A 27994-nucleotide genomic window follows, 5' to 3' on the forward strand; every position below is an offset into this window, starting at 1 on the left:
CAGCATGTCTGCAGCCTTCCTGGCTCATTCCTCAAGGATGTGGGTGATGGCTTGGTCCTCTCAGCTGATCTTCTCTGGGTGCTGTGCCCACCCATGTCTGACTGGGGTGGAGGGGCCTTCACAGGTTGGCTCCTGATCCTTGGGTAATACAACAGGAACCCCTGACTATTAAGACACCTAATAGTGGCAAGTGCTTTTGTCTTTGTTCCTCGCTATCCTGCAAGGTAGGTATTCTCATTTTACAGCTCAAGAGTAAGTGATTGGTGGCAATCAGGATTCAATCCTAGTACTATTGGGCTACAAACCCCCTGCTGTGCTTCTCCAGCAAACTATATTGATTTTCCTACCATACCTCTGAACTACAGGCCTTGCTCAGATCTTACCCACTGGGCAGTATCTATTACAGACAGGCTTAGCCCAAAAGAATACAGAAGATACAGCTCAGGGTAAAAGCTCTCTGGGCTCCAGCAAACACTTCTTGGAGGAGATGCCAGGAAGCCATACTATGGAGTTAAAAGAGTTCTGAAATGAGTTACTGGGAAGCAGTTCTGGATCCCATTGATGACTTGTGTGTCCTTGAATAGGTCCGGTCACTTCTCCCAGCATGCTTGTGCATCTGGAGCGTTGAAGATCTAGGTCTGGAAGTTCACTGAGAACTGTGATTCATGTTCTGCTGCCTGCGTTTCCCCTGATGAAAAGATTGAGGCCCTTCCTTTCACATAGCTAGGCTAGGGCTGTTCAGGCACAAATTCTGCTTGTTGCAGAGGAAGCGTCTCTGCCCTGTTGCTTACACCTATCCTAACTAGCAGCATGAGGGCAGACAAGAGGGAAAGGTGGGGATTTGGGCCTGTATAGAGGTCAGCCATGTTGCATGCTCCTATTTTTACACCAGCAGGTACAGAGGAAACCACTCTCTTGTGAAGTCTAATATTTGTTGGGGGGTTGGAGTTGAGGGATGGAGGAGGGGCTGTTCTGGGCATCAGTTGAGCAGATGCCCAGGATGCCTGGGGGAGACCAGCTTCTCCTACAAATCAGAGCTCTAAATTACAAGGTTTTAACCAACGCGAACAGTTGGGGGAAGTCGTCTGCTCTCATTTGCGTAATGGTTTCTGTCACTGGTGATTAGACACAGGATGAAGGAAAAGAAATTTGACAATTAGGAATGAGCAATCATTAATCTGAATCTGTTAGGAGACAGAGAGGGGAAGGATCCTTATCAATGGGCCAACCCAATGTGAGGATACCCTCCCTCTGTCCCCCAGAGACTCTTGGGCCACATACCCTTTCATTATTTCCTTCATAGGCTGAGCTGTTATTTCTTAATAAAGGTTGGGTGGGCCCATTCTCCAGGCTGCAGTAGATTCAGGAACAGACATCTAGAGGCGTGAGCCAACAAGGAGTGTCAGACGCAAGCGATAGGGCAAAGAATAGCAACAGAATGGTTCTGACATGTGTTTCTTGTTTGTGGAAAATGTTTTTGTAATCAACACTCCAGATACCCCACCTGTGACAATTTGTTAAGATTCCAACACTGAAGGATGTGAAGAAAATCTGCTCTTTTATCCTCCAGGAGCCTCTTTAGTTGGAGAGGAAAGCACACGAAATACCCAGAGCTTATGAAGCCATGTGTCATGCACCCTGTGAGGACAAGATTAGAGGCTGTTGAGAGAGGAAGAAGATGAGTGGAGAGCAAAGCTCAGCCTCCGGGCTCCTCCCGGTCCTTGGGCTCATCAGGGAGGATGCTTCACCCTGGGCCTCCCCCCTCACATGTCATTGTGGCTGTAGCTATGTGGAAGGCCCTGGTGTGTGAGCAGGTGATGAGATGAACTAACAGGCTGAGTGTTAAAGTGTGAAGAGTCCCTCCTTGGATCATATGTCTCCATGTCACCTCGTCTCTCATCCTTCTGATTCTTCGAAGATCATGGACAGTATTTGCAGCAATTGTTATTTCTCAGTTTTGTGACTTACATGTTGGTGGTTCCTTAGGTCAGAGGCTCCCTCGGGGATTGGAGGCAGGGATAACGGTGGTGGTGGTTCATTGTCTCCTCAGAATGGGAACTTCTGTGGATAGGAGTGTCTCTCCCCTTGGTAACTTCCCTACCTCTGGGTCTTCTACCATTCAAAATCCAGTGCAGAGGTCAGTAGGACTACAGAGAGGGGTCCTCAGTGGTCAGTTTTACCCAAACAAGTTGGATATAGGGATACACTTAAGTGCTTGTGGACTTCCAGATGCCTTGGCCTTTCTTGCCCGTGTCATCTTGCCTTTTTCTGGTACCTCTAGTGCTTCCCCCACCGCCCAACACCCCAGTCCCAGCCTGCTTCTCTGGTATTCTCTCAAATTGCCTGCTCTAAAGAGATGTTCCAGCTTCCTTTTCCAGAATACCCCCTCCCCCAGTTTCTCCTACTCATCCTCTTCCTACCTAGTCACTCCAGCAGTCCCTTCACCAAAGTCCTTTTTGTAAACAGTCACTTTCTTAGAAGATCCCTGGCTGCAGGTGTTTGGATTGACTTTCTCTAGGGTCCCTTCATCTTTCTTTTCTGATTTGCAGTAATTCTGTGTACCTGTTTGTTGTGTGTCTATTCTCTTGCCATCCATTCCTTTGTCATGTCTGCACATCCTGGTTTGGCTTTGCTCACTCTGGGAGCCTTTTCTGCTAGTCTTCAGCCAGCTCCATTCAATCCTTACAGGGTTTAGGGCCCTCAGCAAAGCCCTGCTGAGCAATTTTGGTGTGATTCTGAGGGACAAAGCCTCACACGTGGGCAGCCTTGAGTCCTGTGGGGCCTGTGGTTAGTGAGACCTCCAGTGAGGAGTGAGAGGAGGGAATCCAGAGTCATGGACAGTGGAGGACCAGTGAGTAGAGATTGAGCAGGAGACTCTCCAGGAGTGGAGCTGAGCCTGGCAAGCCTGGAGGGAAGAACTGAAGTTTGTGTTTCTGTCTACATCCATCCGTATGCCTTAGGGTCCAGCAGTTGAGGGATGGTGGGTCTTTTGCGAATGTTCCCCGATTTCTCTCAGGTATCTTTAGTGATGCTCCAAGTCACCAAATTTGGCTCACTTCTGCGTTTCAGTGTTTGAGAGGGAGAAAGCACACTGACTAGTCATGTGTCAGGAGTGGAAGGTCTTAGACGAGAAAGACCCTGGAAGCCAGGGTAGCAGGAGACGGGGACCCAGTGGTCAGCTTGTATAACCAGACTGTCACTTCACTCCTCCAGGTGTTTAGTACAATAGGTGGTTAGAGGAGTTTAAAAAAAAATTGGGCCTTGCCTTCCCTACCTAAATCTGGTCTTCAGGTGATGTTTTAGGAAGGAGTATGTATCTTTTAGCTTCCAGTGAGAAACAGCATAACAATTGAGTGTAGTGTATAAAAGCATGGATTTGTGAATCAGATGTTGTACTTGGTTCAGATGTCTAATTCTACCTACCAGCCGGGCTGGACCTTGTTGATTGAGTTGACCCCTGTGAGCCTCAAGTTTCCTCAACTATAATGATATATGTGTAGGGAGAGGGAGTGGGTGTTGAAAATATCTACCTCAGGGCTGATGAATTGATGGAAACAATGATTGTAAAGCTTTAGCACAGTGCCTGGCAAGCACTTAATAAATGGCTGTGGTAGTTGTGGTTGTATTTTTTATATGACTTATTCAGAAACTCAATTTTAGTGATACCTTCACTCAAGAAAAGTAAGGAAGAATAAATTATGCTGGAGAAGCCCATGTTGCTATGGAGACAGACAGACGAGCCTTGGTATCTTAAACCCACCTTAGAGAGAGGGAAACGGTAGAATTTGATGCCTTCTGCTTGGTCAGCAGGACTTTTCCTCTACACCAGCCCAGGGCCGGCATGAGAAGCTGTTAGGTGCATGCTCCCCTTAGACTCTGAGAGCTGAAAGCAGCTGGATGAGTGTCCATTACACCTGAAGAAGCTATTCCCAACCTTACACCATGAGACATTGCAGCAGCTAAGTCAGGCCTCCTCGGTGCAGTGTTATTTCATGTATTTAAGTTATGTGTGTGAAGATTATTCTAGGGCAGGAGGGCACTCAGAAGAGAATTCAGAAAAATATGAGACTGGGATCTTTAATAGCTACCATTTGTGGAGCCCCTGGAGCATTTCTGTTCCAGACCCAGGGCTCGTCTCTACCCACGTGTGCTCAGTTCATTGTGGCCATGAAGCAGGCAGTTGGTGTCAGGTCTGCAGAGGAGAAGCCCCTGACAGGCTCAGGTGTTCACAGGCTTCTGGCAAGAAGTCACATAGTCTAAGCTGATTCATGGAAGACAACCCGGGTTTGGGAGAAGTGAAAGGCTTAAGTTTCTCCTCTGGCTTCTCTCTCCCAGTTGCCAAAGCAAACACTGTCTTCTTCCATGTTTAAGCATTTTAGGAATCACTTATAGGAAGGAGCTAGACAGTGGACCCCCAAAAGAAGAAAACCCTCTGGTTAGCCAGAGAAACCTTGGAAAATCATTTTGGTTGTCAGCCCAGCTTTGTCCTGGAGTGCAAATGGATTTGACTTGCTCAGTTGTAACTCCATCACTGCCTTCTCAGAAGACTGCATTCTGGCCTTTGGAGATACACCCTGCCTCTCTGCCTGGAAGAGATGCTGGATCCAGTACTTGGGCGTCAGCCTGAGATGTACTCGGATTGCCTGGAATGCTCAGCCTTTTCCATACTGATACCCACTGATCTCTTAGGTTCTGCCTTCACCCCCTGCTACTCCCCTCCTCCCCACTGTGAGCCACTCATATCCCTTTGCATCTGACCCTGGTCTCCAGCCCTGTGGGTGAAGAAGACCTCTCTAGCAGGTGCCAAGCCATCTTTGGACTGCAGGCCATTCTGTAGTCACTTTGTAGTCACATCTAGATGTCTTTTGCCCTGGATCTTGGCAGTCTTTTCTCTGGCTACAGAAAATGTTGCTGTGTTTTTTTCAGTTTGCTTAAAACTAATTGTTTGGTCGTTGAGGTCAGTCCTGCCCTTCAGGAAAGCTCTACTACTTATCTCCAAATCCAAGCTACTTCTGAGCTAGGTTCTGTTACCTCTTGAATGTGTAGTGTATGGTGCAATACAGGGTCTTGGTTGAGAATGAACACTTGGCATATTTGGCTTTGAATCCTAGGTCTGTCCTCTTACGTGACCTTGAGCAAATGACACTGCCTGAAACTTCATATATATGCGTATAAATTACCTACCTTGTCAGGGTTACATGAAATCAGGTATGTAAAGAAAGACTCAGCAGGGTGAATGTTCCATAGCTCAGACTTATTTGTCATTGGCCCCAGCCTTATCTCTCAAAGACTTGACTTCTCTTCCCATCTCACTTTCTAACAAAGGTCCTGCCTTTACTGCCAGAGAAAGTCTGGTTGTCGGGTCATGAGCAGAGCAGAGATGGTAGCATAAATTTCCTGCTCATGTTACCATTTACTACCGCTTCTTGGGCTTTCCTGGTGGCTCAGACAGTAAAGAATCCACCTGCAATGCTGGAGACCCGGGTTCAATCCCTGGGTTGGGAGGATCCCCTGGAGAGGGGCATGTCAACCCACCCCTGTGTTCTTGCCTGGAGAACCCCCCCACGGACAGAAGAGCCTGGTAGGCTACAGTCCATGGGGTTGCAAAGAGTCGGACATGACTGAGCAACTAAGCACCCCTTCTTAGTGATCTCCAACTTATTTTTAACAAGGACTCTAATCTACTATACTGCCATTGCTGGGGAAAGATCTTGTGAAAGTTGTTTTCAATTATATTAAAAATTCCTGAAACACACTGTCAGTGAAAATAAAAAACCTCAGACCTGCTGCCACCAAGGGGATCAGAGGCACTGGAAGTGTGTGGGCTGCCGGCACAACAGGTGTAAGGTGGGTGTGGCAGGGGCATGGAGGCAAGGAGGTTGGCACAGAAGCTGCTGTGTTCATCTAGAGGCAGCACATGGGCTTGTTAAGTTTCCCTCTAAGTTTTTGAATAGTGAGCTTTTGATTTGTTGGAGCAAAACCCCACCCACTTTACAGTCAGTACAGTCATTGTTCTCACAGGCCTTATGTGATATTTTGACAAGAATGGAGGTGTTGGATGTGACTCCTGGGCTTAAATCCCTGTTGTCCACTTCCTAACTATAATCTCTTAAGTCTCTGTCTCTGCCACTTCACGTGTGAGGGATTGAAAATAGCACATGGTTTGCAACATCGTTATGAGCGTTTGTGATGATTTTTTTTAATTGGAGGGTAATTTCCCCACAATACTGTGCCAACCCCTGCCACACATCAACACGAATCAGCCACACAGGCACACGCATGTCCCTCCCTCCCAAACCCTCCCTCACCCCTCCACTCCCATCCCAGCCCTCTAGGCCATTACAGAGTACCAGGCCAAACTCCCTGCATCACACAGTGAATTCCCACTTGCTGTTTGTTTTACGTATGGTAATGTATATGTTTCCATGCTATTCTCTCATGATTTAAAAAACAGATATTTGTTTAACTGCACTGGGTCTTAGCTGAAGCATGTGGCATCTAATTCCCCAACCAGGGATTGAACCTGGGCCCCCTGCATTGGGAACGTGGAATCTTAGCCTCTGCACCACCAGGGAAGTCCCATTTATGATGTTTTTAAAACACTCAATTCAGTATGGGCACTCAGAAAATGGTTTATTATGAAGACTCAATATTTAGTTAGTGCTTGAGGGCTGGGCTTTTTTGATCCTATCCTGACTCTCAATACGTGAAGTGGAATCACAGATATATTGGGGTGGGGGAAGCAAAATGGAAAAGATCAGGTTATGAAAGAGACGAAGTCTGTGAAAAGCAGAGATGGGGGCAAAGATGGTTTGGCTAGGATGGGGTCTTAAGGAACAGAAGCAGAGACCTAGGCTCTAGGTTACCATCCAATACATTCTACCGTTCCTGTAGAATGAAGGGAATGGGGCAGGAGGGTGTCTGTGGACCACACGGTGTGGCTAAGTGGAAGGAACACAAGGTTCAGGGGCCGTGAACCTACGTGTGACCCTTAGATGTCCCTTTCATAGGCCGAGTGACTTGGGGCACACTTGTCTCTCTGCTTCAGTCTCCTCTTCCTTAACAGTGGTTAGTATGACTACTGCCTCCTCTTGTTGATGGAACAAAATATGTGAGAATGCTATCTGAACTGGGCACTGTCTGTTACCTGGGTGGTGATTGGGGTCGGGGTTTAGGGAGCTTTCCCAGAGTGATGGGTCATAGAATTGCAGGAGTTCACAGATAAGAGCCTCTCGCATTTTCAACAGGAGACAGTAAAGCAATGCTGTTTCCCACAAAACCACTGTCCTTTCACTCTGCTAACATTTGTCTGGTAAGGATTTTGTTTTGGTTTAAGAAGGAAAAGCAGTGTGCTGACAAAGGTCGTGAGTTTTGGAGTTCCATGGATTAGGTTTGAATCAGTTTCACCACTCCCAGCGCTGAGATGGTCAGATTACTTACACTGTCTCTGAACTTTGCTTTCTTAGCAGGCCCCTTTGACTGGCTATTGGGAATTAATGAGACACCTCAAGTAAACAGCTCGGTGATTAGTACCTCCCTAGTAGTTCGTGAAAGTCGCTCAGTCGTGTCCGACTCTGCGACCCCATGGACTATACAATCCATGGAATTCTCCAGGCCTGAACACTGGAGTGGGTAGCCTTTCCCTTCTCCAGGGGATCTTCCCAACCCAGGGATCGAACCCAGGTCTCCCGCATTGCAGGCAGATTCTTTACCAGCTGAGTCACAAGGGAAGCCCAAGAATACTGGCGTGGGTAGCCTTCCCGAATCAAACCAGGGTCTCCTGCGTTGCAGGAGGATTCTTTACCAACTGAGCTATCAGGGAAGCCTCCCTAGTAAGTGCCCAATAAATATAAATTCCCTTTTCTTTCCTTTCTCTTCCTTTCAGTTCAGTTCAGTTGCTCAGTCGTGTCCAACTCTTTGTAACTCCATGGACTGCAGCATCCCAGGCTTCCCTGTCCATCACCAACTCCCAGAGTTTGCTCAAACTCATGTCCATCAAGTTGGTGATGCCATCCAATCATCTCATCCTCTGTTATCCCCTTCTCATCCTGCCTTCAATCTTTCCCAGCATCAGAGTCTTTTCTGATGAGTCAGTTCTTCACATCAGGTGGCCAAAGTATTGGAGCTTCAGCTTTAGCATCAGTCCTTCCAATGAATATTCAGGAATGATTTCCTTTAGGACTGACTGGTTTGATCTCACAGTTCAAGGGACTTTCAAGAGTTTTCTCCAGTACCACAGTTCAAAAGCATCAATTCTTCAGTGCTCAGCTTTCTTTATGGTCCAACTCACATGCATACGTGACTACTGGAAAAACCATAGCTTTGACTAGATGGACCTTTGTCGGCAACGTAATGCCTCTGCTTTTTAACATGCTGTCTAGGTTGGTCATAGCTTTTCTTCCAAGGAGCAGGCGTCTTTTAACTTCATGGCTACAGTCACCATCTGCAGTAATTTTGGAGCCAAGAAAAGAAAGTCTGTCACTGTTTCCATTGTTGCCCCATCTATTTGCCATGAAGTGATGGGACTGGATGCCATGATCTTAGTTTTTTGCGTGTTGAGTTTTAAGCCAACTTTTTCACTCTCCTCTCACTTTCATCAAGAGGCTTAGTTCCTCTTTGCTTTCTGCCATAAGGGTGGTGTCATCTGCATAGCTGAGGTTATTGATATTTCTCCTGGCAATCTTGATTCCAGCTTGTGCTTTACCTAGCCCAGCATTTCACATAATGTACTTGGCATATCGATTAAACAAACAGGGTGACAATACACAGCCTTGACATACTCCTTTTGCAGTTTGGAACAGTCTGTTCCATGTCCAGTTCTAACTTGCTTCTTGACCTGCATACAGATTTCTCAGGAGGCAGGTAAGGTGTTCTGGTATTCCCACCTGTTTAAGAATTTTCCACAGCTTGTTGTGATCCAAACAGTCAAAGGCTTTGGAGTAGTCAATAAAGCAGAAGTAGATGTTTTTTCGAACTCTTGTTTTTTCTATGATCCAATGGATGTTGGCAATTTGATCTCTGGTTCCTCTGCCTTTTCTAAATCCATCTGGAAGTTCTCAGTTCCCTACTGTCCCTTTAGGAAGCATCTAGTTTACGCATTGTAAAAGGAACTCAGTTGTCCATGCCTTGGTATGAACAAGTAATATCAGAATTCCCTTTTCTAGGATGAGATCAGTTGCCCAAAGGAGTGTGAGAAAGAATTTAGGGAGAAGAGTGCAGGACTCTGCTATATTGGAGCTGGAGTAGGGGTCCTTTGGTCATCTCGTTGGCATGGGGGTGGGTGAAGAAACCATGGTGTTGAGAAATGAGTTTGAAGAAAGAAGGTGGGTGCTGAATGCTAGAAGGAAAAGTCAGTCAGTGAGGAGGCTGTGCGGAGTGGAAGACACGGACAGGTCGGTGAGCTGTGGATGAGATCAGAGTTCTGCCAGGAAAACCTTAGGAACTGTGACTGCAAATCAAAGTTGTGAGGGAAGTCTTATATTCAGCCTGCTGTCATCTTAATACCTCCAAAACTTGTGGTCTTTCTAGAAAGGAAGAATATAAAAAGAAAGCAGAAATCTTCAAGATGGAAAGCCTTTTAAGTGTTTTCAGAGCCGAGGAGATGCACGACCTAAACAAGGTATCTGACAGCCTAGGTGGGATTCAAGATGTCTGAGAAAATGCAGTAGGTACTGAAAAACACCAAACTCAGGGATATGAGCTGGGGACCAACTCATTAGGTAATGGAGGCCCTGTGCTAAGGCTTTCAGAGACAATAAGGAATTTCTGGATCCCTTTTTAGAATATAGTCAGTAGCCCAATCAGTGTTTCTGGTTGTTTTACCATCTTAACCATCTGAGAAGGCCACCTTCAAAATATATAGGGCAGTATCAGTTGTTTCCTTGACAGGAAAGCATCTTTTAACTCGGGAGAACTTAGAATAAAGGATAGGCATGTTTAAGAACATGGAACCTGCAGCATTACTATGTTTACTTGAAGGAATCTATGCAGTTTGTTTTTAAATCCTTTAACATAAGAGGGAGAATTTGCCTTTTAGTTTGATAGGTTTACCTTATAATACCAACTAAAGAGTGTTGAATAATTTATTTAGGCTTGAATTTTAAGTTGAAATCTTGCCAAGTCTCTGTTGTTTTGAAAGATTTGAAATGATTTGAGATTTGCTGTATTAGTGTGATTTATTGGTGATATGATAAGTACTTGGGAAGGTTTGTTTTAGTCTGATAAATGAAGTACTTAAGGAAATAAAATATATTAACCTTACATAACTCCTTGTTTTATAAACAATAAGATTTGCAAGCTGAGCTTAACAGCTTAGGCAAGACCTAGGATTTTGAATATGAACTTTGAAAATCGAGTATGACTCTTAAAATCAAAGTAATTTCTGGATAATTATTTTCTACACACAAAAGTATCAGACACCTCCCAGGGAAACGGCATGTAGCATTAGTATTATAACAGACCCACCCACTCAGCATCTCCAGGTACCAGTCATTCTCCAAGCACTGGAAGCAGTTAAAATGGCCACCATGGGTCACATCATAGCTACAGACATGGGTTTTGAAAGCTTTTGAAGTTGGTTGGCAACATTTAGGATAAACTTGAAAAACAAACAAAAACTTGGTTTCTCTGGAAAATTAGAAGATCTGGCAAGTTAAATCACATTTCCCATTTGACAACAGTTGGCTCCAGCTGAGTAGCTACCACCACTTTCAGCACTTTCCTTCCACCTTGCCAGTCACCACTCTTCATTTTGGTACCTAATACCTGGTTTATCTCACCTCTGTGACCTGTGTGACTGACTTTTTTGCATGTCAACCCCGAACTAGAGATTTTTCAAGGTTCCTAACAGCTGATCAATAGCTGAGGGAAGGGCTCAGGAAAAGTGCAGTCCCTGCCCGCCTCTCTATTCTCATCATCCCTACCCTGGCTGGGCCTTCTTTTCCCATCCACGTGACCCTATGGCTGGCTTCAGCCCGTGGAGGAAATACACTGGAAGTTCCCTGGCTCAAACTTCTCCACATTAGCTGCTCTTATTTATAACCAGACTGCTTCCAGATATTCTCTTGCCCAATCTGCCTGGGCTCTGACCTCACGTCTCTCAGTTAATGTGACCTTCCTGCTTACCTTGCTTATTTAACCACAGCCTTGCTTTGGGGTTTAGTGTTCCCAGGCTCTGCTTTATGAAGCTCCCATAGCTGACTAGACCTGGTCTGTCAGGCTTGCTTGTGAATCTTCCGATTCAGACTCCCAAATCCCAACCCATCTCCGCCATCACTGCTCACTCACTGGGCAGTGTGATTACTCAGCTGAGGAATGGAGGACTGTTGAAGGTTCAGGAAACATGAAAGGTGAGGTTGGAAGTGTTTGCACTTTCAAGAGAAGGATGGAGACTGAAGCCAATTACAGTGTAAGGAGGCAGACAGAAGAAGGCTTTTTAGGTGAGGGAGGCCAGCAAGCCTAGTTGTAGACAGAGGAGAAGGCAGCAGAAGAGAGAGAATTCGGGTGTGAGAAGAAGGTCACAGAGGAGGCACAGGGTGATAAGATAGGAAATAGCAATAGTTGGTGACACCCAGGGAGATTCTGAAGCTTAGACGCCTCTTAACACCTTAAGAGTTGCAGGAGTGGGCACTGTTGGAATTCTGCAGTCCCCTAGAGTTAGGGTTAAGAAAATGATGTTAGAGGTTAGGAGCGTAGAAAGAGGGCCTGGCCATGGTGGGGCTGGACCTGGGGCAGGAGAAATTTCCAGCAGTGCAGCCAGCAGCATCTCTCAGTATCTGTAGACATAGTAGAAGCATTTGAACCAAATGGTCATGAAACTTGGTGAAAATGAGACCCAATGAGGGTTGGTGTTGGATCCACATCAGCCTGGACTAGAAAGATGTCTGCAGCAGTGTGCTTTAGGGCTCAGTCTGGGCCTGTGTCCTGTCTGACATTTTTATTGATTACTGACCAGGGCGGCAGGCTCATCAAGTTTGCAGGTGATAGAGCTAGGAGGGGCAGCTAATACTTTCCCTGAAAGAGTCAGGATTCAAAATGATTTCAACAGGCTGGAACACTGGGCTGGAACCAACAAGATTAAATTTAACAGGGATAAATGTAGAGTCCTGCACTTAGGTTAAAACAAAATCAATGACATAAGTACTGGGTGGGGGGGCGGACCAAACTTGACAGCGGTTCATGAAGAAAAGACCTGGGGGGTTTAGTTGACTGCAAACTCAATATGAGTCAGCTGTGTGATGTGACTGCTAAAACCTCAAATACAATCACGAACTGCATTAACCAAAAAGGAGCAGCCAGATAAAGGGAAATGCTTACCCCACTGCTTTCTGAGATTGTCAGGCCACCTCTGGAATACTGGGTCCAATTCTGAGGTTCATTTTCCTAAGGAGATCAGTGACAAATGAGAGAATATTTTGAACAAGCAGCCAGTGTGGCATTAGGCTTGAATACTGCCAGAAAGTTTCCAGAAATTCTGTGGTGCTGAGGTTCTGGGATGAAGGGCAGGAGTGACCCCTGGCAAAGACGATTGTGTCTAGAGCACTTTTCTGCTATTTGGGAGGCTTCCCTAGTAGCTCAGACAGTAAAAAATCTTATTGCAATGCAGGAGACCCGGGATCAATCCCTGGATTGGGAAGATCCCCTAGAGAAGGAAATGGCAACCCACTCCAGTATTCTTGCCTAGAGAATTCCATAGACAAAGGAGCCTGGCGAGCTACAGTTCCTGGTGTTGCAAACAGTCGGACATGACTTAACTAATACACATACATGGGGACCTACTTTTCCTCACTTCCTATGGGTACCCAGAGGCATTGGCCTGCAAATATCATCCTGGATTTCCTGAAGTTGGGCAATTGGGGATCAATTAGAAGGGGTCTAGGACGGGGATCAGTGTGAGAGCAGGTAGAGAAACGGGGCAGTGTGGCAGTAAGGAATCTGCACACTTGGACCCCAGCAGCACCTTCCCAGCATCCTTCTCCAGGACATGTAGTCCTCACTTCTGTCACAGCGTGGCGCCCTCACTCCATGCCGAGATCCCGAGTCCACAGAGGGAGCCAAGTGGGCTGCAAGGCCGCAGCTGCCCTTCCCACACTCCCCACTGCAGGGAGCCCACGGGGCCGCTCTCCTGATGTGTGACTGGCCTGGGCTCCCGTGTGGTGAGAAGACAGACGTGGAATTCAGGTGTGGCTACTGTTACAGCTGAGCATTCTGGCCTGAGCTACTGTGCATGTGGCCTCTTGTCTGCCCTGGCACGGAGCCCAGGGTGCAGAGAACTGATCCTCTGGCAGGAGGGTTCCTTGGCACCAAGAGCTTCATCTCTATGGAGTCATGGACCAACCCAAATCCCCTGCCATGGGTTGGCTAACTTGACTGTTCGCAGTTTACCCAAACTAAGTTTTGTTTGTCTTGAGTTCCGTAACTATTTGAAGTAGAGTAACACTGCCAAGTTCATAGAGTTGTTAGGACTGAATGAGTCAGGCTTCTAGGGCAATATTCTGAACAGTTACAGGAATCACCAGAGGAGCTTGTTGAAAATATAGATTTGTGGCTCCATCAGCAGTCATTTGGTAGTTCTGGATGAAGCCCAGAAATCTTTTTAGTCAGCTCCTCAGGTGATTCCGATGTCCATGGCACTTTGAGAAACTGATCTAGAACATACAAGACTACCTAGTATGCATTAGTTCTGTTTCTCAGCACACAAGGACAGTGTGGCGATCAAGAGTACACAGTCTTGCTGTCTAGATTATTTAGCCAAGATGTTGGGAGGAGGAGGATGGGTCTGGGGACAGGAACACAATGTTTAAGCCCAGAATGGGTGTTTGAGACCTGAGGAGGCTGATAGAAGGAGGGCCATAGGGAGAGCAGGGGTACTGGCATTGTTGGAGAGTGATGGGAGTGTGTCGGTGTATTGTAATGCTGAATGTAATGTGTTGTTGAAGGGAATGAGATCAAAGTGTACTGGGGAGAAGGAGTGGAGAGGGTGGGTTGGGGTACATTGACGTTTTCTTGAGGAGCTGGAGCTGGAGATTTGTTATATCATGATGGGGTCACGAAGATGAAGTGGTGGAGACTGTGATGCTCAGTGAAGCCCCACGGGGGCAGTCATGCTTCGTGATTTATGGTGAGACATTAAGCCCAGGCTTCTGACTATTCTCTTTTTGGTTCTAAGAGGGGAGGTGAATGCTCCTTAAGCTTCTGGGGGAACTTTTCTGCTCCCAGCATGTACCGGCTAAGTGTGTGTGTGTGTGTGTGTGTGTACCAGCTAAGTGTGTGTGCGCGTGTGTGTGTGTGAGAGAGAGCGACTGAGAGAATGGGGAGGGGAAGGTGAGCTTATGTGATGAGATTTTGAAAAGTCTTTCCCTGAATTTCCTGACTGACTTGAGAAGAGGGAGTCAGTCTACTCAGCCAGTCAGTTTCCTCTCCCCTACCTTCACATACAAAATAATGTTTGATCTGCCTGGTTTCTCTTGGGGTTCAACTCGCCAAAAGGAGGCACTCTTGTCAGCTGCTCATGAACATGAGGATGTCTGCTAACTGAAGACACCTTCCAGAAGCTCTGAAGATCTTCCCAGAGGAACATTCTAGAAAGAATCCTCGAATTTCAACACTGGAATTGGAAGAGATCTTAGATGCCACCTGATGCAGTCTCCCTCAGTTTGGTCCTGGAAAGACCTTGTGAGGACACTCTACTTTCTAAGCCTTTGGATATCCCAGAGCATGGTGTAGGAGACAACTCATGTGTTACCTAGGGAAAGGGGAGACTCAGTAGAGTAAGGTAGGGGTTTGTGGGTTCTGCTGGTAAATGCCTAGGAGGTCAGAGGTAGGTGAGAGCCTATAGAGGGCTCCTTAGAGCCAGGCAGCTGGAGCTACGGATTAAAATGGGTGGAATTTATTTTTAGTTACATTTGTTCAATAATTTTATGAAAATTAAGGAAACAAAAAATACTGGGATGAGAGGGTGAGGCATCTGTCTGTAGGGGAGCCTGAATCCATCTGAGGTTTGGAAGACAGTAGAGAGACCACCTTGGTTAGAGAGCTGGGACCACTGTCAGAGCAGAGTAAGTGAGGAAGACAGAGTGGTCTGGCTGTGGCGGGAGGGGCGAGACTGGAAGCCAGAGGAAGGACACTGGGGGTTGGGTTCAGGCATGAGGAGGGTTGAGGCATGAGGAGCAGTTGAGAGCACCCAGGAGACAGAGGACAGAAGAGGTTTCCAGGGCCAGGTGTGAATATACATCCCATCCAGAGAAGTACTGCTCAAGGAAGCAGGAATGGAACCCAGAGAATGGAGGTCGTTGAGCTGGAGAGAACTCAGGAGGGGCAGTCACAGATCAAACACTAGTAGCTTCGTTTGATACAGGAGGTAGGGGTGAAGACCAGTGAAGATCCTTAGAGTTGGTGATTAAGAGGTCAGCAGAATAGTAGGGGTTAAAGAGTGAGTTGGTGGATAAGAAATGGGGCAGTAAGTATAGACCACTGTAGGTTATCCTTTGAGAAATATACACAGGGCTGGAGATGGGCTGTAGTCTGAAAAACAAGCTGCAGCAAAGCTTTGTTAGCCTGGGGGAGAGGAGTAAATCTGTGGACAGAGGACAAGGGAGAAGGAGCTGTTGAAGAGGAAGAGATTGAGCAGACACTGGGAAAGAGCCAAGTTGTAGACAGGGATCGAACCTGCATCTCCTGCATTGGCAGGTGGATTCTTTACCACTGAGCCACCAGGGAAACCCATCCATGAATTAGGTAGATGCTATTATTATTATTTTATAAATGAGGAAATTGAGGTTCAGAGTGGGGAAGTAACTTAGCTGAGGTCACACAGCCAGTTGGTGTCAGAGTTAAGTTTGGTTTTTCTGATTCCTAAGCATATGCTTTCTGCTGTGCCTTTTAATCACTACTTACTAGGTAAGTGACCTTGAACAAATTAATTTCTTCCTCACTTTCTTCATCTGAAAAGTAGGGATAATAATAATGCTAGCTCATAGATTTTTGTGAGGATTAAATAGATTAATATGTGTAAAGGGCTTAAAACAGGGTCTAGTACATAGAAAGTGCTACTTAAGAGGATGCTTCCATCAGTATTATTATTTGTCATTAATCCTCATAGCCTCCAGCCAGAAGCTAAGGACTTTTAGGAAAGTGAAAGAAGATCTTGGAACATACAGGTAATTTAGAGAGGATCAAGTAGTGGGAGAAAAGTGAGAGAACCGTATCGTCCCAGTGGTTCTCAACCAGGGACGTTTTTGTTGATGTGGCCAGGAAGAGCTTCTGGGTTTTGATGGAATCAGGAGTGTTAACAGTGTGCAGTCATTTCCCAGTTGAGAATGTGCAGGAGAAACTTAGCTAGAAAGGATGCTTGGTATTTAACTCCTCAGAAGAGTAGCAGTTCCAGAGACTGGGAGCAGCTTGCTCGAGCAAGTGTCGGGAGGAGCTTGAAGATCTGCCTGGCTGGGGAGAATTAGACTCTGTTGGAGGCAAGTGTTCCTGGAGGGAAGGGAAGGGTTAGGGCTGCAGAGGAAGCTGGGAGCACATCCCAGAAGGTCAGACCGAGGGCTCTGGACACTGAGCAGAGAAATGGAAACCCGTGGGGTTCTGGGTGAGAGCATGGCATACTTAGGGAGACCACTCATGCAGTCAGGGAAGACAGTGGGTGAGAGGGGGAGAATTTGGACCAAACCCTGGAGGAAAGACATGAATTGGACTAGATTTGGGGCTGAAGTGTGTGAATAAGCAGCAACCTAAGGGACACTTGAAGGAAAACTCCCAGTGTGAAGATGCATGAATGGAGAGTGGGCTGAACCTGACCTAGCAGGCACATGACGTAGGAGAGAATTCTGGGAGAGGTGAGCTGGTTTGGGACTCAGGTGGTCACAGTGAATTTAGTGTGTAGTGATGGGGAATCTGAAACGAGATATCTGGTGAGGAACTGGGGATGCTGGTACAAAGTCAGGACTGAAGTACCGATTTGGGAGTCATTAATCCACATTATTGAGTACGCTCAATACACATATAAAAATGGGCCCCTTTGAGGGTCATTCCTATGGGGTTGCTAGTTGAATTTAAAGTCCTGCTTGTAGATAAGTTGGTCATGGGAGAGAGTGTGGAGAGGAAAGCACTGAAAACCTTCAGACTGAGCCTTGGCCCCTTCTGCAGGTAAGAAGAGTTGCTGGGAGAGAGTCAGAGAGGTTGGAGAACTAGGAGAGGGCAGAAAGCTTCCGGGGGGGCATCACCAGTGCCAGATACCTCAGAGAAGAAGCCTGGGGCTGGCTGCTTCCAGAGCAAGTGACTTAAGGACAGCAGTAGGGTGGAGGCCAGAGACAGGCAGAGGGGCCACTAAAGGAAGGATGGTTGGTGGGCTGGAGAAGTTTGGGAACTCAAGGAAAAAGAGAATTGAGGTTCCCAAGGCAGGTTGTAAAGGGGGTGTACATGAGAGAGAAAACAGGCTGATAGAGTAGGAGAGGGAGCACTCCTCTGAGCTGAGAGGTTCCCAAAGAACCAGCCCCACCACAGGTACAAAGTAGTAGATTTCTCTTGGCTCCCATTCTCTGGCCTTTCTCTGCTCCTCTTTTAACCCCTAGTTTAAGCTATTATTTCCTCCATGCCTCAAGAAACACAGAGAAAAACAGCCCATGTCCTGTGGCTTTCTTGATTTATCTGGCTTCTCCACCCTGCCCTCCGGACTCAGCGGCTCTCACCTCCTGTGCCCTCAGCCTTCCCTTCTCCAGGATAAAGTCCAGCTCCTCTAAGGGGACTGCACTGAGAGTTCTTTCCTGTTTGCCATCCGCAGTGCATGCGGGCTTTTCAGAAAGCTTGTGGACCACCCTGTGCCCTTCTCCCCCTCCCCCACTGTCTTCTGCTGGTCCTATTCAGGCAGGGCTTGCCTTTTTTTGTATGTTGCTTTGATCACAGTCACTTCTGAGAAATGGTTCCCTGATCCCTCCCCCACCAACTCCCTGGTCTCTGAGTCTGTCACCAGACTTAGGAATCAGCAAAAGATGTTGAAAACTCCTCTCCTCGGGGAATCCTCCACCAATTGGGCTCATTCAATTCTTATTGCTACTTCCTCTGTCGATTTTGCAGATGGGGGTCCACTTAGATAACTTTGCAGATAAAAAGCAGCACCTGCTTCGGCATCTTCCTGTTTTGGAACTATTCTGCTTCTGTTGTATTGTAATATTCCAGAAGGCAGCTAGAGATCACCTAGTTCAGGGATTTCAAAAACTATTTTAAATTTTAGAACCTTCAATTCTAAATACACACACACACACACACAGAGATAAAAGCAGAAATGCTGTGGCTGAAGTTTGCTCACCTTCGCTCCCATCCTTGCCCACAGCAGCTTGGGTGTTCCTGAGCCCCTGGAGCTCCACAGAGCACATTCTGATGTCTTCATTTGCGGGTGAGGAAATGAGGCCCAGAGAGATGAGTCACACAGCAAGAGCAAGCACTCAGGATTTCCCCATGATCTTCCCAGTTCTGGCATTCTAGGACTTATTAACTAGCCAAGCTGTCCCTCTAGTGTTCTTTTATGTACTTTGTGTTTGTCATTCAGTCATTTAGATGTTTATTGAGCACCTGCTATGCGTTGGGTACAGAGTAGGCCCTCAGGACTATTAGGTAGCAGTCCTGGGAATCAGTGAAAGCAAAAGCAGACTCTGCTCTCATAGGGCCTTCAGTCCAGTGGTGGAAACTGAAAAACTGTATCTATGAAGAGCACCATAATGGAGAGATCAGCAATTTAATAAGGAGGACTTATAAGTGGCATGTCAGTCCTTTGGGACTTTTAGAACAAAACACATAGACTGAGGAGCTTATAAACAACAGAAATTTATTTCTTACATGTTTCAGAGGCTGGGGAGTCCAATATCAAGACACCAACAGGATTAGTTTCTGTTGAGGGCCCCCTCCTTGTTCATAGATGACTGTCTTCTCACTGGGTCCGCACACTACAGGAGGGCGAGGGAGCTTGCTGGAGTCCCTCTCATAAGGGCACCAATCGCCGCCCAAAGGCCCCACCTCCAGATACTCTCATGGTGAGGATTAGATTTCAACATATGAATTTGGAGGGGTGCACAGACATTCAGTCTACAGCATGAGGGATTTAACCTAGTGAGGAAGTGACCTGAAGCCAAAAGCTGAACGTAAACTAGAACAGAGGAGAGAAGAGTTCCAGGTGAAGGCAGCAGCGTAAACAAAGCCCAGTGGAAGGAGGGAGCTGAGTGGGATGAGGAATGAAAGGAGGCCAGTGTGACCTGAGCATAGGAAGTAGGGCTGTGGCTGGGCAGGCAGACAGGGGCTGTGTACAAGACGGGACAGTGCAGGCTGTTGAGAAGTACTGGAATTAGATTTGTGTTTCAGAAACTTGTCTCCAGTTGCAAAAGTAACTGAATGACTTGTGCCCTACTCTGTCCCAGCTGGGTTCCTTTCATTCCATCTCCTTCTGTCTGCTTTTCTGATCTCAGTTACATGGTGCTTGGGGTGTTACTAGCAGAGTTTGTTTCCATTTTTTACAGCGTATGCATTTCAGCTCTAAGGTATATGTGTGCAGTGTAGTGTGTGAATGTGCTATGACTGTATCATTTATTCATTCAATAAATATTAAGTTAGTGAATGCCAAAGAATCTGCCTGTCAAAGCAGGAGATGCCAAGAGATGCAGATTTGATCCCTGGGTTAGGAAGATCTCCTAGAGTAGGAAATGGCAACCCACTCCAGTATTCTTGCCTGGAAAATTCCATGGACAGAGGAGCCAGGTAGGCTACAGTCCACGGGATCACAAAGAGTCGGACAGGACTGAAAAACTGAACATGCACACTTGAGCCAGGTACCATTTGATTATCATTATGGGCAACCAATAAGCTGGGTGATAGCATGTCCTCGTGTGTGATGTTGGTGTGTTGTGTCGTCGTGTGGGTGCCTGCGTGTGAATGTGTGGACTGTGTGCTCTTAGTGATGGTCACTGCAGGTGGCTGTGTTACCCCACGGCTATTGGTGTATGTCTCTCCTAGGTGTCCTTGCATGTGACTGTCATCATGGGTGTTGTGTGTCACTCAATATAACAACAGTGGGTGTGGTGTGGTTGAGGGTGTGGGTGTGTTGCTGTGCAGTGTGAATGTAGGACTGTCAGGGTATGGCATGCATGGCCTGGCCAGGTGAGGCTTGGTGTGTGATGTGTGTGTGTGTCGGTGGGGGCCATGGGAGACCCCCATCTCCCGCCATAAATCTGGAGGAGAATGAGCTTCCTGGACTGTTGGAGGTACTCTTGGTGGCCCCCGGATGATTGATGCGGGAATGGAGCCTCCGCCTGGCGCGGCCCTGGGACGTTGGGAAGCTGGAGCCTCCCCCACTGGCGCTGGAGGGAGAGGGGTTATAGGGGCGACTAGGCGGCTCTGGGCTGGCCAGACGAGGCCAGATTAATAAAGAGGGACCCGGGGGAGGGAAGGCCAGGGCGGCGGCTGCGGCAGGAGGCAGCTGAGATGAAAGCGGCCCGACTGGTGAGCAGGCAGGTGGCCTCTCCCCTGCCCTGTCAGCACTTTTTAATGTCCCCCTGGTTAGAGTGTGCGGGGGGACTGGGGCGAGGGGAGCCAGAGCTCACCTTTCCCAGGCCCTGGGGGAGGGGCTGGGGTTGCTTTTGGTGGGGTGGGAGGAAAGCTGTCAGAGGTGTAACTGAGAGGAAGAGCCTGGCTCATGCCCTAAACGCTGTCCCCTTAAACACCTTGGCTCAGGCTATCCAGGGACAGCAAGGTTCAGAAGCAGCTGGAGAAACAGAAAACCAGAAAGGCGGGTAGAAGGGGGTGACTGTGTGTACAAATGTGGGCACAGCACATGCAGGTTACTGTCAGGTGGGAGTGTGTATGTGTGTGTGTGAGAAATTGAACCAGCTACATAAATGAGCGTGAGGCTGAGTTCAAGAGAATGTGTGAGCAAGACCAAGACCCTGTGTGTTTGTGTTTGTTCAGCTCTCTGCTGTTGGCAACTTAAATTTTTAAACAGGGCTCTCGTCCTGGCTTGGCCTGTTAGTATGTGGTTTTGGGAAGTTCGTTTAACCTCCCTGAGCTCACACTCAACTGTAAGTCTCTCTGTAAATGTTTGGGGTCATTGTTAAAAATTGCACATGGGGTGTGTTAGGTGACTGTGTGTGAAGGTGTGGGTCCGGAGGCCTGAGGGTCATGGTGGTTATCAGCCATAGTGGGTGCGTGGGTGAGAGAACAAGTGTGTTAGTAAGTGTGAACTTTATTTGCAATGACCTGTTGTGGGAGGGAGTATACAGGTGTTTGAAATGTATTTGCTAATTGTAGTGAAATATCTGTGTGGGTCCAAGAGTAGGGAGTGTGTCTGTGTGTGACCATGAATGTGCGTGTTTGGGTCCCATGTGTCCATTGGCAGTAGGTGATTTTGTGTCTCAGGGTGTATCTGAGTTAGTTGTCCTGGCACCTGCAGTGAACGGGTGCCTCTTGGAGTGTACACTGGCCATGTGGGGGTGTGCGGGGATGGATTTGCGTGTCCGTGTGTCTCAGTGTGTGTCCCAATGCAAGTGTGGTTGAATGTGCCTTTGTCTCAGTCGCGTGAGTGTGATGGCGGTATGTGGTGCCTTGGTGTGGCTGTGTGTGACAGTGTATGTGCGTGTGTGCGTGCGCGTGTGTGTTTGGTGAGCGGCTCTGCTGCCTTAAGCACCTTTCGAATACATTGGCCACAGCTCATTGAATCCTTTAACAATCTGACTCTGCTCTTCCTTCCCCGTTTTTTCTAATTCAGTTCCTCTTATTACAAAAATAAAAAATAAAGCGCTGCCCCTTTCCAGTGGCTGGCCCCGCGGAGCCCCTGCCTCGGGACCAGCCTCGTTTCACTCCATTTCGGGGAAAACGGGAAGTCGGTAGTTTTAAAAAATATTTTCTACTTTATTTGGGATTTAATGTTCTTACAGAATCCTGCTGCCTCCCTCTGTTCCCCCTCCCCACCCACCCCCAGCCCCACATGCAAGAGGCGTAATGGCCCGTTCAGCATATTAGGGGAGCCAAGTGTGCGCCCTTGTGTGTGTGTGTGTGTGTGTGTGTATACATACCCACACTCTTGGAGAAAAACATGCAGAGACCCACAGCAGACACACTTAGGAATACACAGCAGCTCAAATGTATACTCAGACATAAATTTAAACACTCTATCCTAATACTCAGACACCACACAAAGACAGAGACAGTCACACTCTGAAGGGAAACACAAAAGTAGGAGCACTGTCAGGGGAGTCTCGGCAGAGACATGAAGGGAACCAGACAGGTAGAGAGGGGAGGAAGGAAAGAGATGTGCTCCCAGTGACAGATCAGAAGCAACTTTTACACCATAAATGAACATGAGTGGTTCAAGAGAACGAGAGGGTGTAGATCATCCCTGGGCCAGGTCTTGTCCCTTTTGTACCAGGGGATACTGATGGTCAAAAAGTGATAATTCAAGATGAAGACTAGATGTGGGGACAGAAATAATTCTGTGCCACTTGCCTGTGTCCTGCTCTCAGGGTTCCAGGGCAGTAAAATGCATAACTGTATACTTGTGTGTGTGTGTGTGTAAGATGTGCTTTTGAGCAGGACTAACTTAAGTGCCACATACATATTAGGCTCAACAAATGTTTGCAGAAGCTAGCAAGGCCTGGGTATGGCTGTGTTTGTCTTTAAATGTATATTTGAGAACCTGTGTCTACACACAATGGGAGCATCCATTATAGTGTATAAGCCTGTGTAAGTGTGGCTGTGTATGGCCGTGTCCACACATAGACTGTAAGCCCCATAGGGGCAAGACCAAGTATTCTCTCTGTAGCTCCATCACTTAAGAAAGGGCCTGGCACATAGTAGGTGCTCAATAAATATTCATTCAAGAACAAATGAATGAACAAAGTCACTCTGGGAGATCACATAGCTTAAAGGACCTGATTGTCATGGGTAGAGACCATGAGCATCCCAGTCTCTGGGCAGGACCTGGGAAGAGGGGAGATGGTATACAGCATGAATGTGGAGGGTGGGAACTCAGGCAGTCTCTCCCTGCCTCTGTCTCTTTTGCTAGGAGATGTGGGCCCTGTGGTCAGTGCTTTGTCCAGAGTGATGAGTTTCAAGAGTTATTCTGGTGGTGAAAAAGAGAAATGAGCTATCCATTTAAAAAATATGGGACAGGTGAGGGAGAGAAGGGCAGAAGTGAACAGAAATTCAAGATGGATGGATGGACAGAGACAGATAGGCATACTGAGTAAACACACGAACTCATTAATAGATTTATTTATAGACAGACCAAAAGACAAATAGAGACACAGATAAACAGGTGTACAGATAGACACACAGGCTGACATGGATAGGCAGGCAGTCTCCAGGAGGGACTGACAGATCAACAGACAGGCAGACCAATCGATACACAGCTAGATGGACAGGTGATTGCACAGAGAAGATGGATATATAGCTCAGCATATAGAATGGGCCTCCCCAATAGCCATGCCCCATATTCCATCCTCCCTCCTTCCTAGTGGAGCCCACTCTTTTGTTTGGTGCTCGGAGACCAAGTGCTTTGGGGAAGGTTGAATCTCTCCCTTGCCCCAGAGGTGACTCTTAATTGGTCCAGGAAACTCGTGATAATTCTATTCCCCTTGCTGGAGATTGATTAAGAAATGGACATATGATACAAGTCTGACCATTGAAATGTGGGAGGAAGTCTGTTAAGGAAACTTTGGGGAAATTTTACCTCAGACTTATACAAAGACCCACAGAGGAGACGTGCCCTCTTCTCCCCTGGATTCTGGACTTTGCTGTGTGAAGGTGTAACGTGTTGAGTTGCTGCAGCCTTTTTGAAACCCTGAGGCTTCTCCTGAGTCAAAAGCCGATGTGCCAGAGATGGCGGAGGATAGCTGTGAAAATCTGGGTGCCAGACGATGCCCCCAGAGTCACATTAACCAATTTAGGAATCTCCCTGCTCCCAAACTTCTTGTTATCTGAGATAATATTTTTTTTTAATCATCTAAGCCACTTTTGGTAGGGCCATCTGTCACTTGCAGCCCAAAGCATCCTAATTGCTACACAAATCAACTGACAAATTGGCAGACAACTAGTTAGAGCAAAAACAGGCAGAAAAACAAAGGGGCAGATGGACAAAAGACAGACAGGTAGTCAAACCTCAGGCATGTAGATATATGGCTAGTTAGACAAATTTAAAAGCAAAAAGAAATGGGTACATGAATGGATGGATAGAGATGGACAGAGAGATAAACAAACTGGGCAGCAGACAGTTGGAAATACAATCAGACTCTGACCCTCATGTTTATGTTTATCACTTGTTAGATACTTCCTTGTTCCTGAAACTATGTAATTATCTTTTTTTGGGAGAAATTCTCTCTGTCCCTTTACCCTCTCCTGCCCCCTCTCTCCCTCTCCCCTACCTTCTCTCCTATCTCTGCCCTCTGTCTCTCTTTTTCTCCCTCTCTCTCTCTTTTCTTTTCTTCTCCTTTCCTTTTCCCCATGTCCTCCCCCTCTGCTTTCTCCTCATGCCTCATGTTCCTCCCCTTGTATACAAGCACACTGACCTCCAACTATGTTGATAACATCATCAAGAAATTCTTCCACCATGTCTTGTGCTTTCTTCTCTGCTCTGGTCAGAATCCAGGCTCCTGCAGGTTCTTGGTTCATCCCCTTGACCTTTCATATTCTCAGTTCCACTTTTAACAAAGAGACCTTAGCATGTTTTTTGGGTTATGGCCTTTGATGTGTTCCCTCAACCTTGCTTGTTATCTGCCCAGACACTGACCCTTCCTTCCTCCCCTCCTCCACTGCCCTTGCTCCTCCTCTTCCTTCTCAACATCAACAAGCTTCCTTGAGAGCCTCCTGTGTGTAGAGTGTACCCTTAGGGCAGAGATCTGGAGCCTGACTGCCTGGGTTGTAATTCTGGCTCTACCTCTTCCTAGCTGTGTGACCTCAAGCAAATTTCTTAGCTTCTCTGAGCCACATTTCCCCATCTACAAGATGAGATTAATAATGGTATTAACACCTGCTTCACAGGACTGTTGAGAGGATTGATTTGATATGAGAAGGGTGCTTAGAACAGTCCCTGACATATCAGTTCAGTTCAGTCACTCAGTCATGTCTGACTCTTTTTGACCCCATGAATCGCAGCACACCAGGCCTCCCTGTCCATCACCAACTCCCGGAGTCTGTCCAAACCCATGTCCATCGAGTCAGTGATGCCATCCAGCCATCTCATCCTCTGTTGTCCCCTTCTTCTCCTGCCCCCAATCCCTCCGAATCAGGGTCTTTTCCAATGAGTCAACTCTTCGCATCAGGTGGCCAAAGTATTGGAGTTTCAGCTTCAGCATCAGTCCTTCCAATGAACACCCAGGACTGATCTCCCCTAGGATGGACTGGTTGGATCTCCTTGCAGTCCAAGGGACTCTCAAGAGCCTTCTCCAACACCACAGTTCAAAAGCATCAATTTTTCGGTGCTCAGCTTTCTTCACAGTCCAACTCTCACATCCATACGTGACCACTGGTAAAACCATAGCCTTGACTAGATGGACCTCTGTTGGCAAAGTAATGTCTCTGCTTTTTAATATGCTATCTAGGTTGGTCATAACTTTCCTTCCAAGGAGTAAGCGTATTTTAATTTCATGGCTGCAATCACCATCTGCAGTGATTTTGGAGCCCAAAAAAATAAAGTCTGACATTGCTTCCACTGTTTCCCCATCTATTTCCCATGAAGTGATGGGACCAGATGCCATGATCTTCGTTTTCTGAATGTTGAGCTTTAAGCCAACTTTTTCACTCTCCTCTTTCACTTTCATCAAGAGGCTTTTTAGTTCTTCTTCACTTTCTGCCATAAGGATGGTGTCCTCTGCATATCTGAGGTTATTGACATTTCTCCCGGCAATCTTGATTCCAGCTTGTGCTTCTTCCAGCCCAGCATTTCTCATGATGTACTCTGCATATAAGTTAAATAAGCAGGGTGACAATATACAGCCTTGACGTACTCCTTTTCCTATTTGGAACCCTGACACATAGTCAGTACTATAAAAGTGAGAGTTCTGCTTCTCACTTTATTATGCTTCTGACTCTAGGAATTCAGAATTCTCAAGTATAAAGGAAGATAATTATCAGCAACTCAGTATGCTGAGGGTCTTATATGTGGTGTCTCAATTAAAACAAACAAAAAAAACCCTTGTGATATGGAACTGTCACCACACGTGTTTCCTGAACAAGGCGATGAGGTGTTAGGTGGCTGATGTGACTCGCAAGAGGCCTCATCACCCGTACGGGGAAGATTCAGGAGTTGAACTCAGATTTAGTTGATTCAAAAGCTGTGCCTTTTCCAAGACATTGTGCTGTTTCTTTAATTTGTGGATCAAGAGTTTAGGATTTGGAGTTAGCAATTCAAGGATATGAGGTATCCAGATGCTGGTGTTCTGGGTGTCCTCGTTACCTTGACTGGGAAATATGAATAGCTTGTTTTCAGAGTGGTTAGAGTGCGTGACATGGGATTGCAGCCTCCCTGCCACACATCCCCACCCTCTGCCTTCTGAAATCAATGCTGGCCTCACAGTATGATTTGGGGGTTCCCAGTGGGTGAGGGTCAGGTGAGTACTGGAAGACAGCAAGAGTCACCAAATTAATGCCTTGCCTGAGGTCAGGAAATCCAGGGCCACCTGGAGATGAATTATCTGGTTAAGAATCCATGACCAAGGGATGGGTTGGGGAGGGAGGTGGGAGGGGGGTTCAGGATGGGGAACACATGTAAATCCATGGTTGATTCATGTCAATGTATCGCAAAAACCACTACAATATTGTAAAGTAATTAGCCTCCAACTAATAAAAATAAATGAAATAAAAAAATAAAAAAAGAAGCCATGACCAGGTAAGTCAATGGAGACAGAGGGTTTTGCCACTTATTGCCCTGCATTTAAAGAGCTGCAGTGCTGGGGTTCATGAGGACTGTTGCCTTTCTCCAGTAGTGCACCCACCCTGGACCTCTGAGTCCTCAGGGAGCCTAACTGGGAGACGTGAGAACTGAGGGCTTCCCCAGGAAGCAGATTCGGAGATAGAGATAATACACAGAGTGTTATCAGGAAGCTCTTGGGGTCAAAACCTTTGGAGGGAGAGGAAGGAAGCAGGACTGGGCAGAGGCCAACCCTTTGGGCCACTCTGGGAATAGAATGGCCCTTGAACTTTTCCCCAAGTTGGGGCCAGATTTTCTACCCTTTTCTACCTTTTCTACTCTTGGATCATGGAATACAAGTAGTCCCGGAAGTGGGTGTGACCTTAGGCTGGGCAGCTTTCCTCAACTGAGGCCATTCCCCCATGGTAACAGAAAGCTGAGGACTGTCTGCAAGCACTCCCAGCAACTGGGGTAAATCCTTCACTGAAGGGGATCGGGCAGCACATTATAGTGTTTGCCAAGTCACCTTCCTGAGCTGGGCAGGACAGGGCACTCACACAATGAAGGAAGGCTTCTGTGTATGAGACAGTTCCTGGGCTTTGAGAAGTGTAAGTAGGAACATGTAGGCAAAGGAGAGTTTCTAGTTGAAAGAACAGCATGTACTAAAACCCAAAGACAAAGTTGACATAGGAGAGGTAGGCAGGACTCAGATCTGAAGCTCTGCACTGCTGTGATAAAGAATTTGAGTTTTTGAGGACTTCTCTAATTGTCCAATGGTTAAGACTCCACGCTTCCAACGCAGAGGCACAGGTTCGATCTTTGGTCGGGACACTAAGATCCCACATGCCGTGCAGTACAAGTGGTGGTGGAGGGCAGGGGGATGAATTTGAGTTTGAGTATTAAGGAGGTAGGGGGGCCTTTAAGGATTTTAGGACAGTGTGGGGCATAATTAAAATTCGCACTTTAGAATAATCTTGACATGCCACTTGCTAGCTATGTTCCTAAAAAGTGACCTAACCTCTCTGTGCCTCAATTCCCTCCTCTGTAGAATGGGGACAATGGTAGTGCCTGCCTCTTGGAATTATTGTACAAATGTAGTGAGATAGTATGGAT

At 46.9% G+C, this 27994-nt stretch overlaps 1 protein-coding gene across 1 annotated transcript in view; it reads left to right on the top strand.

The window, feature by feature from the left end:
- The window catches only part of HIF1AN (hypoxia inducible factor 1 subunit alpha inhibitor), a 38156-nt gene extending 10658 nt beyond the window's left edge, over positions 1-27498 (top strand). The window contains exon 8 of the mRNA XM_061162405.1: positions 1571-27498. Within this exon, the coding sequence (XP_061018388.1) occupies positions 1571-1582 (12 nt within the window). The 3' untranslated portion in view covers positions 1583-27498. The remainder of the gene's footprint in view (positions 1-1570) is intronic.
- Positions 27499-27994: the final 496 nt, after the last annotated feature.

Source organism: Dama dama, chromosome 15, assembly GCF_033118175.1.
Source record: "Dama dama isolate Ldn47 chromosome 15, ASM3311817v1, whole genome shotgun sequence".
Classification (NCBI taxonomy): Eukaryota; Metazoa; Chordata; class Mammalia; order Artiodactyla; family Cervidae; genus Dama; species Dama dama.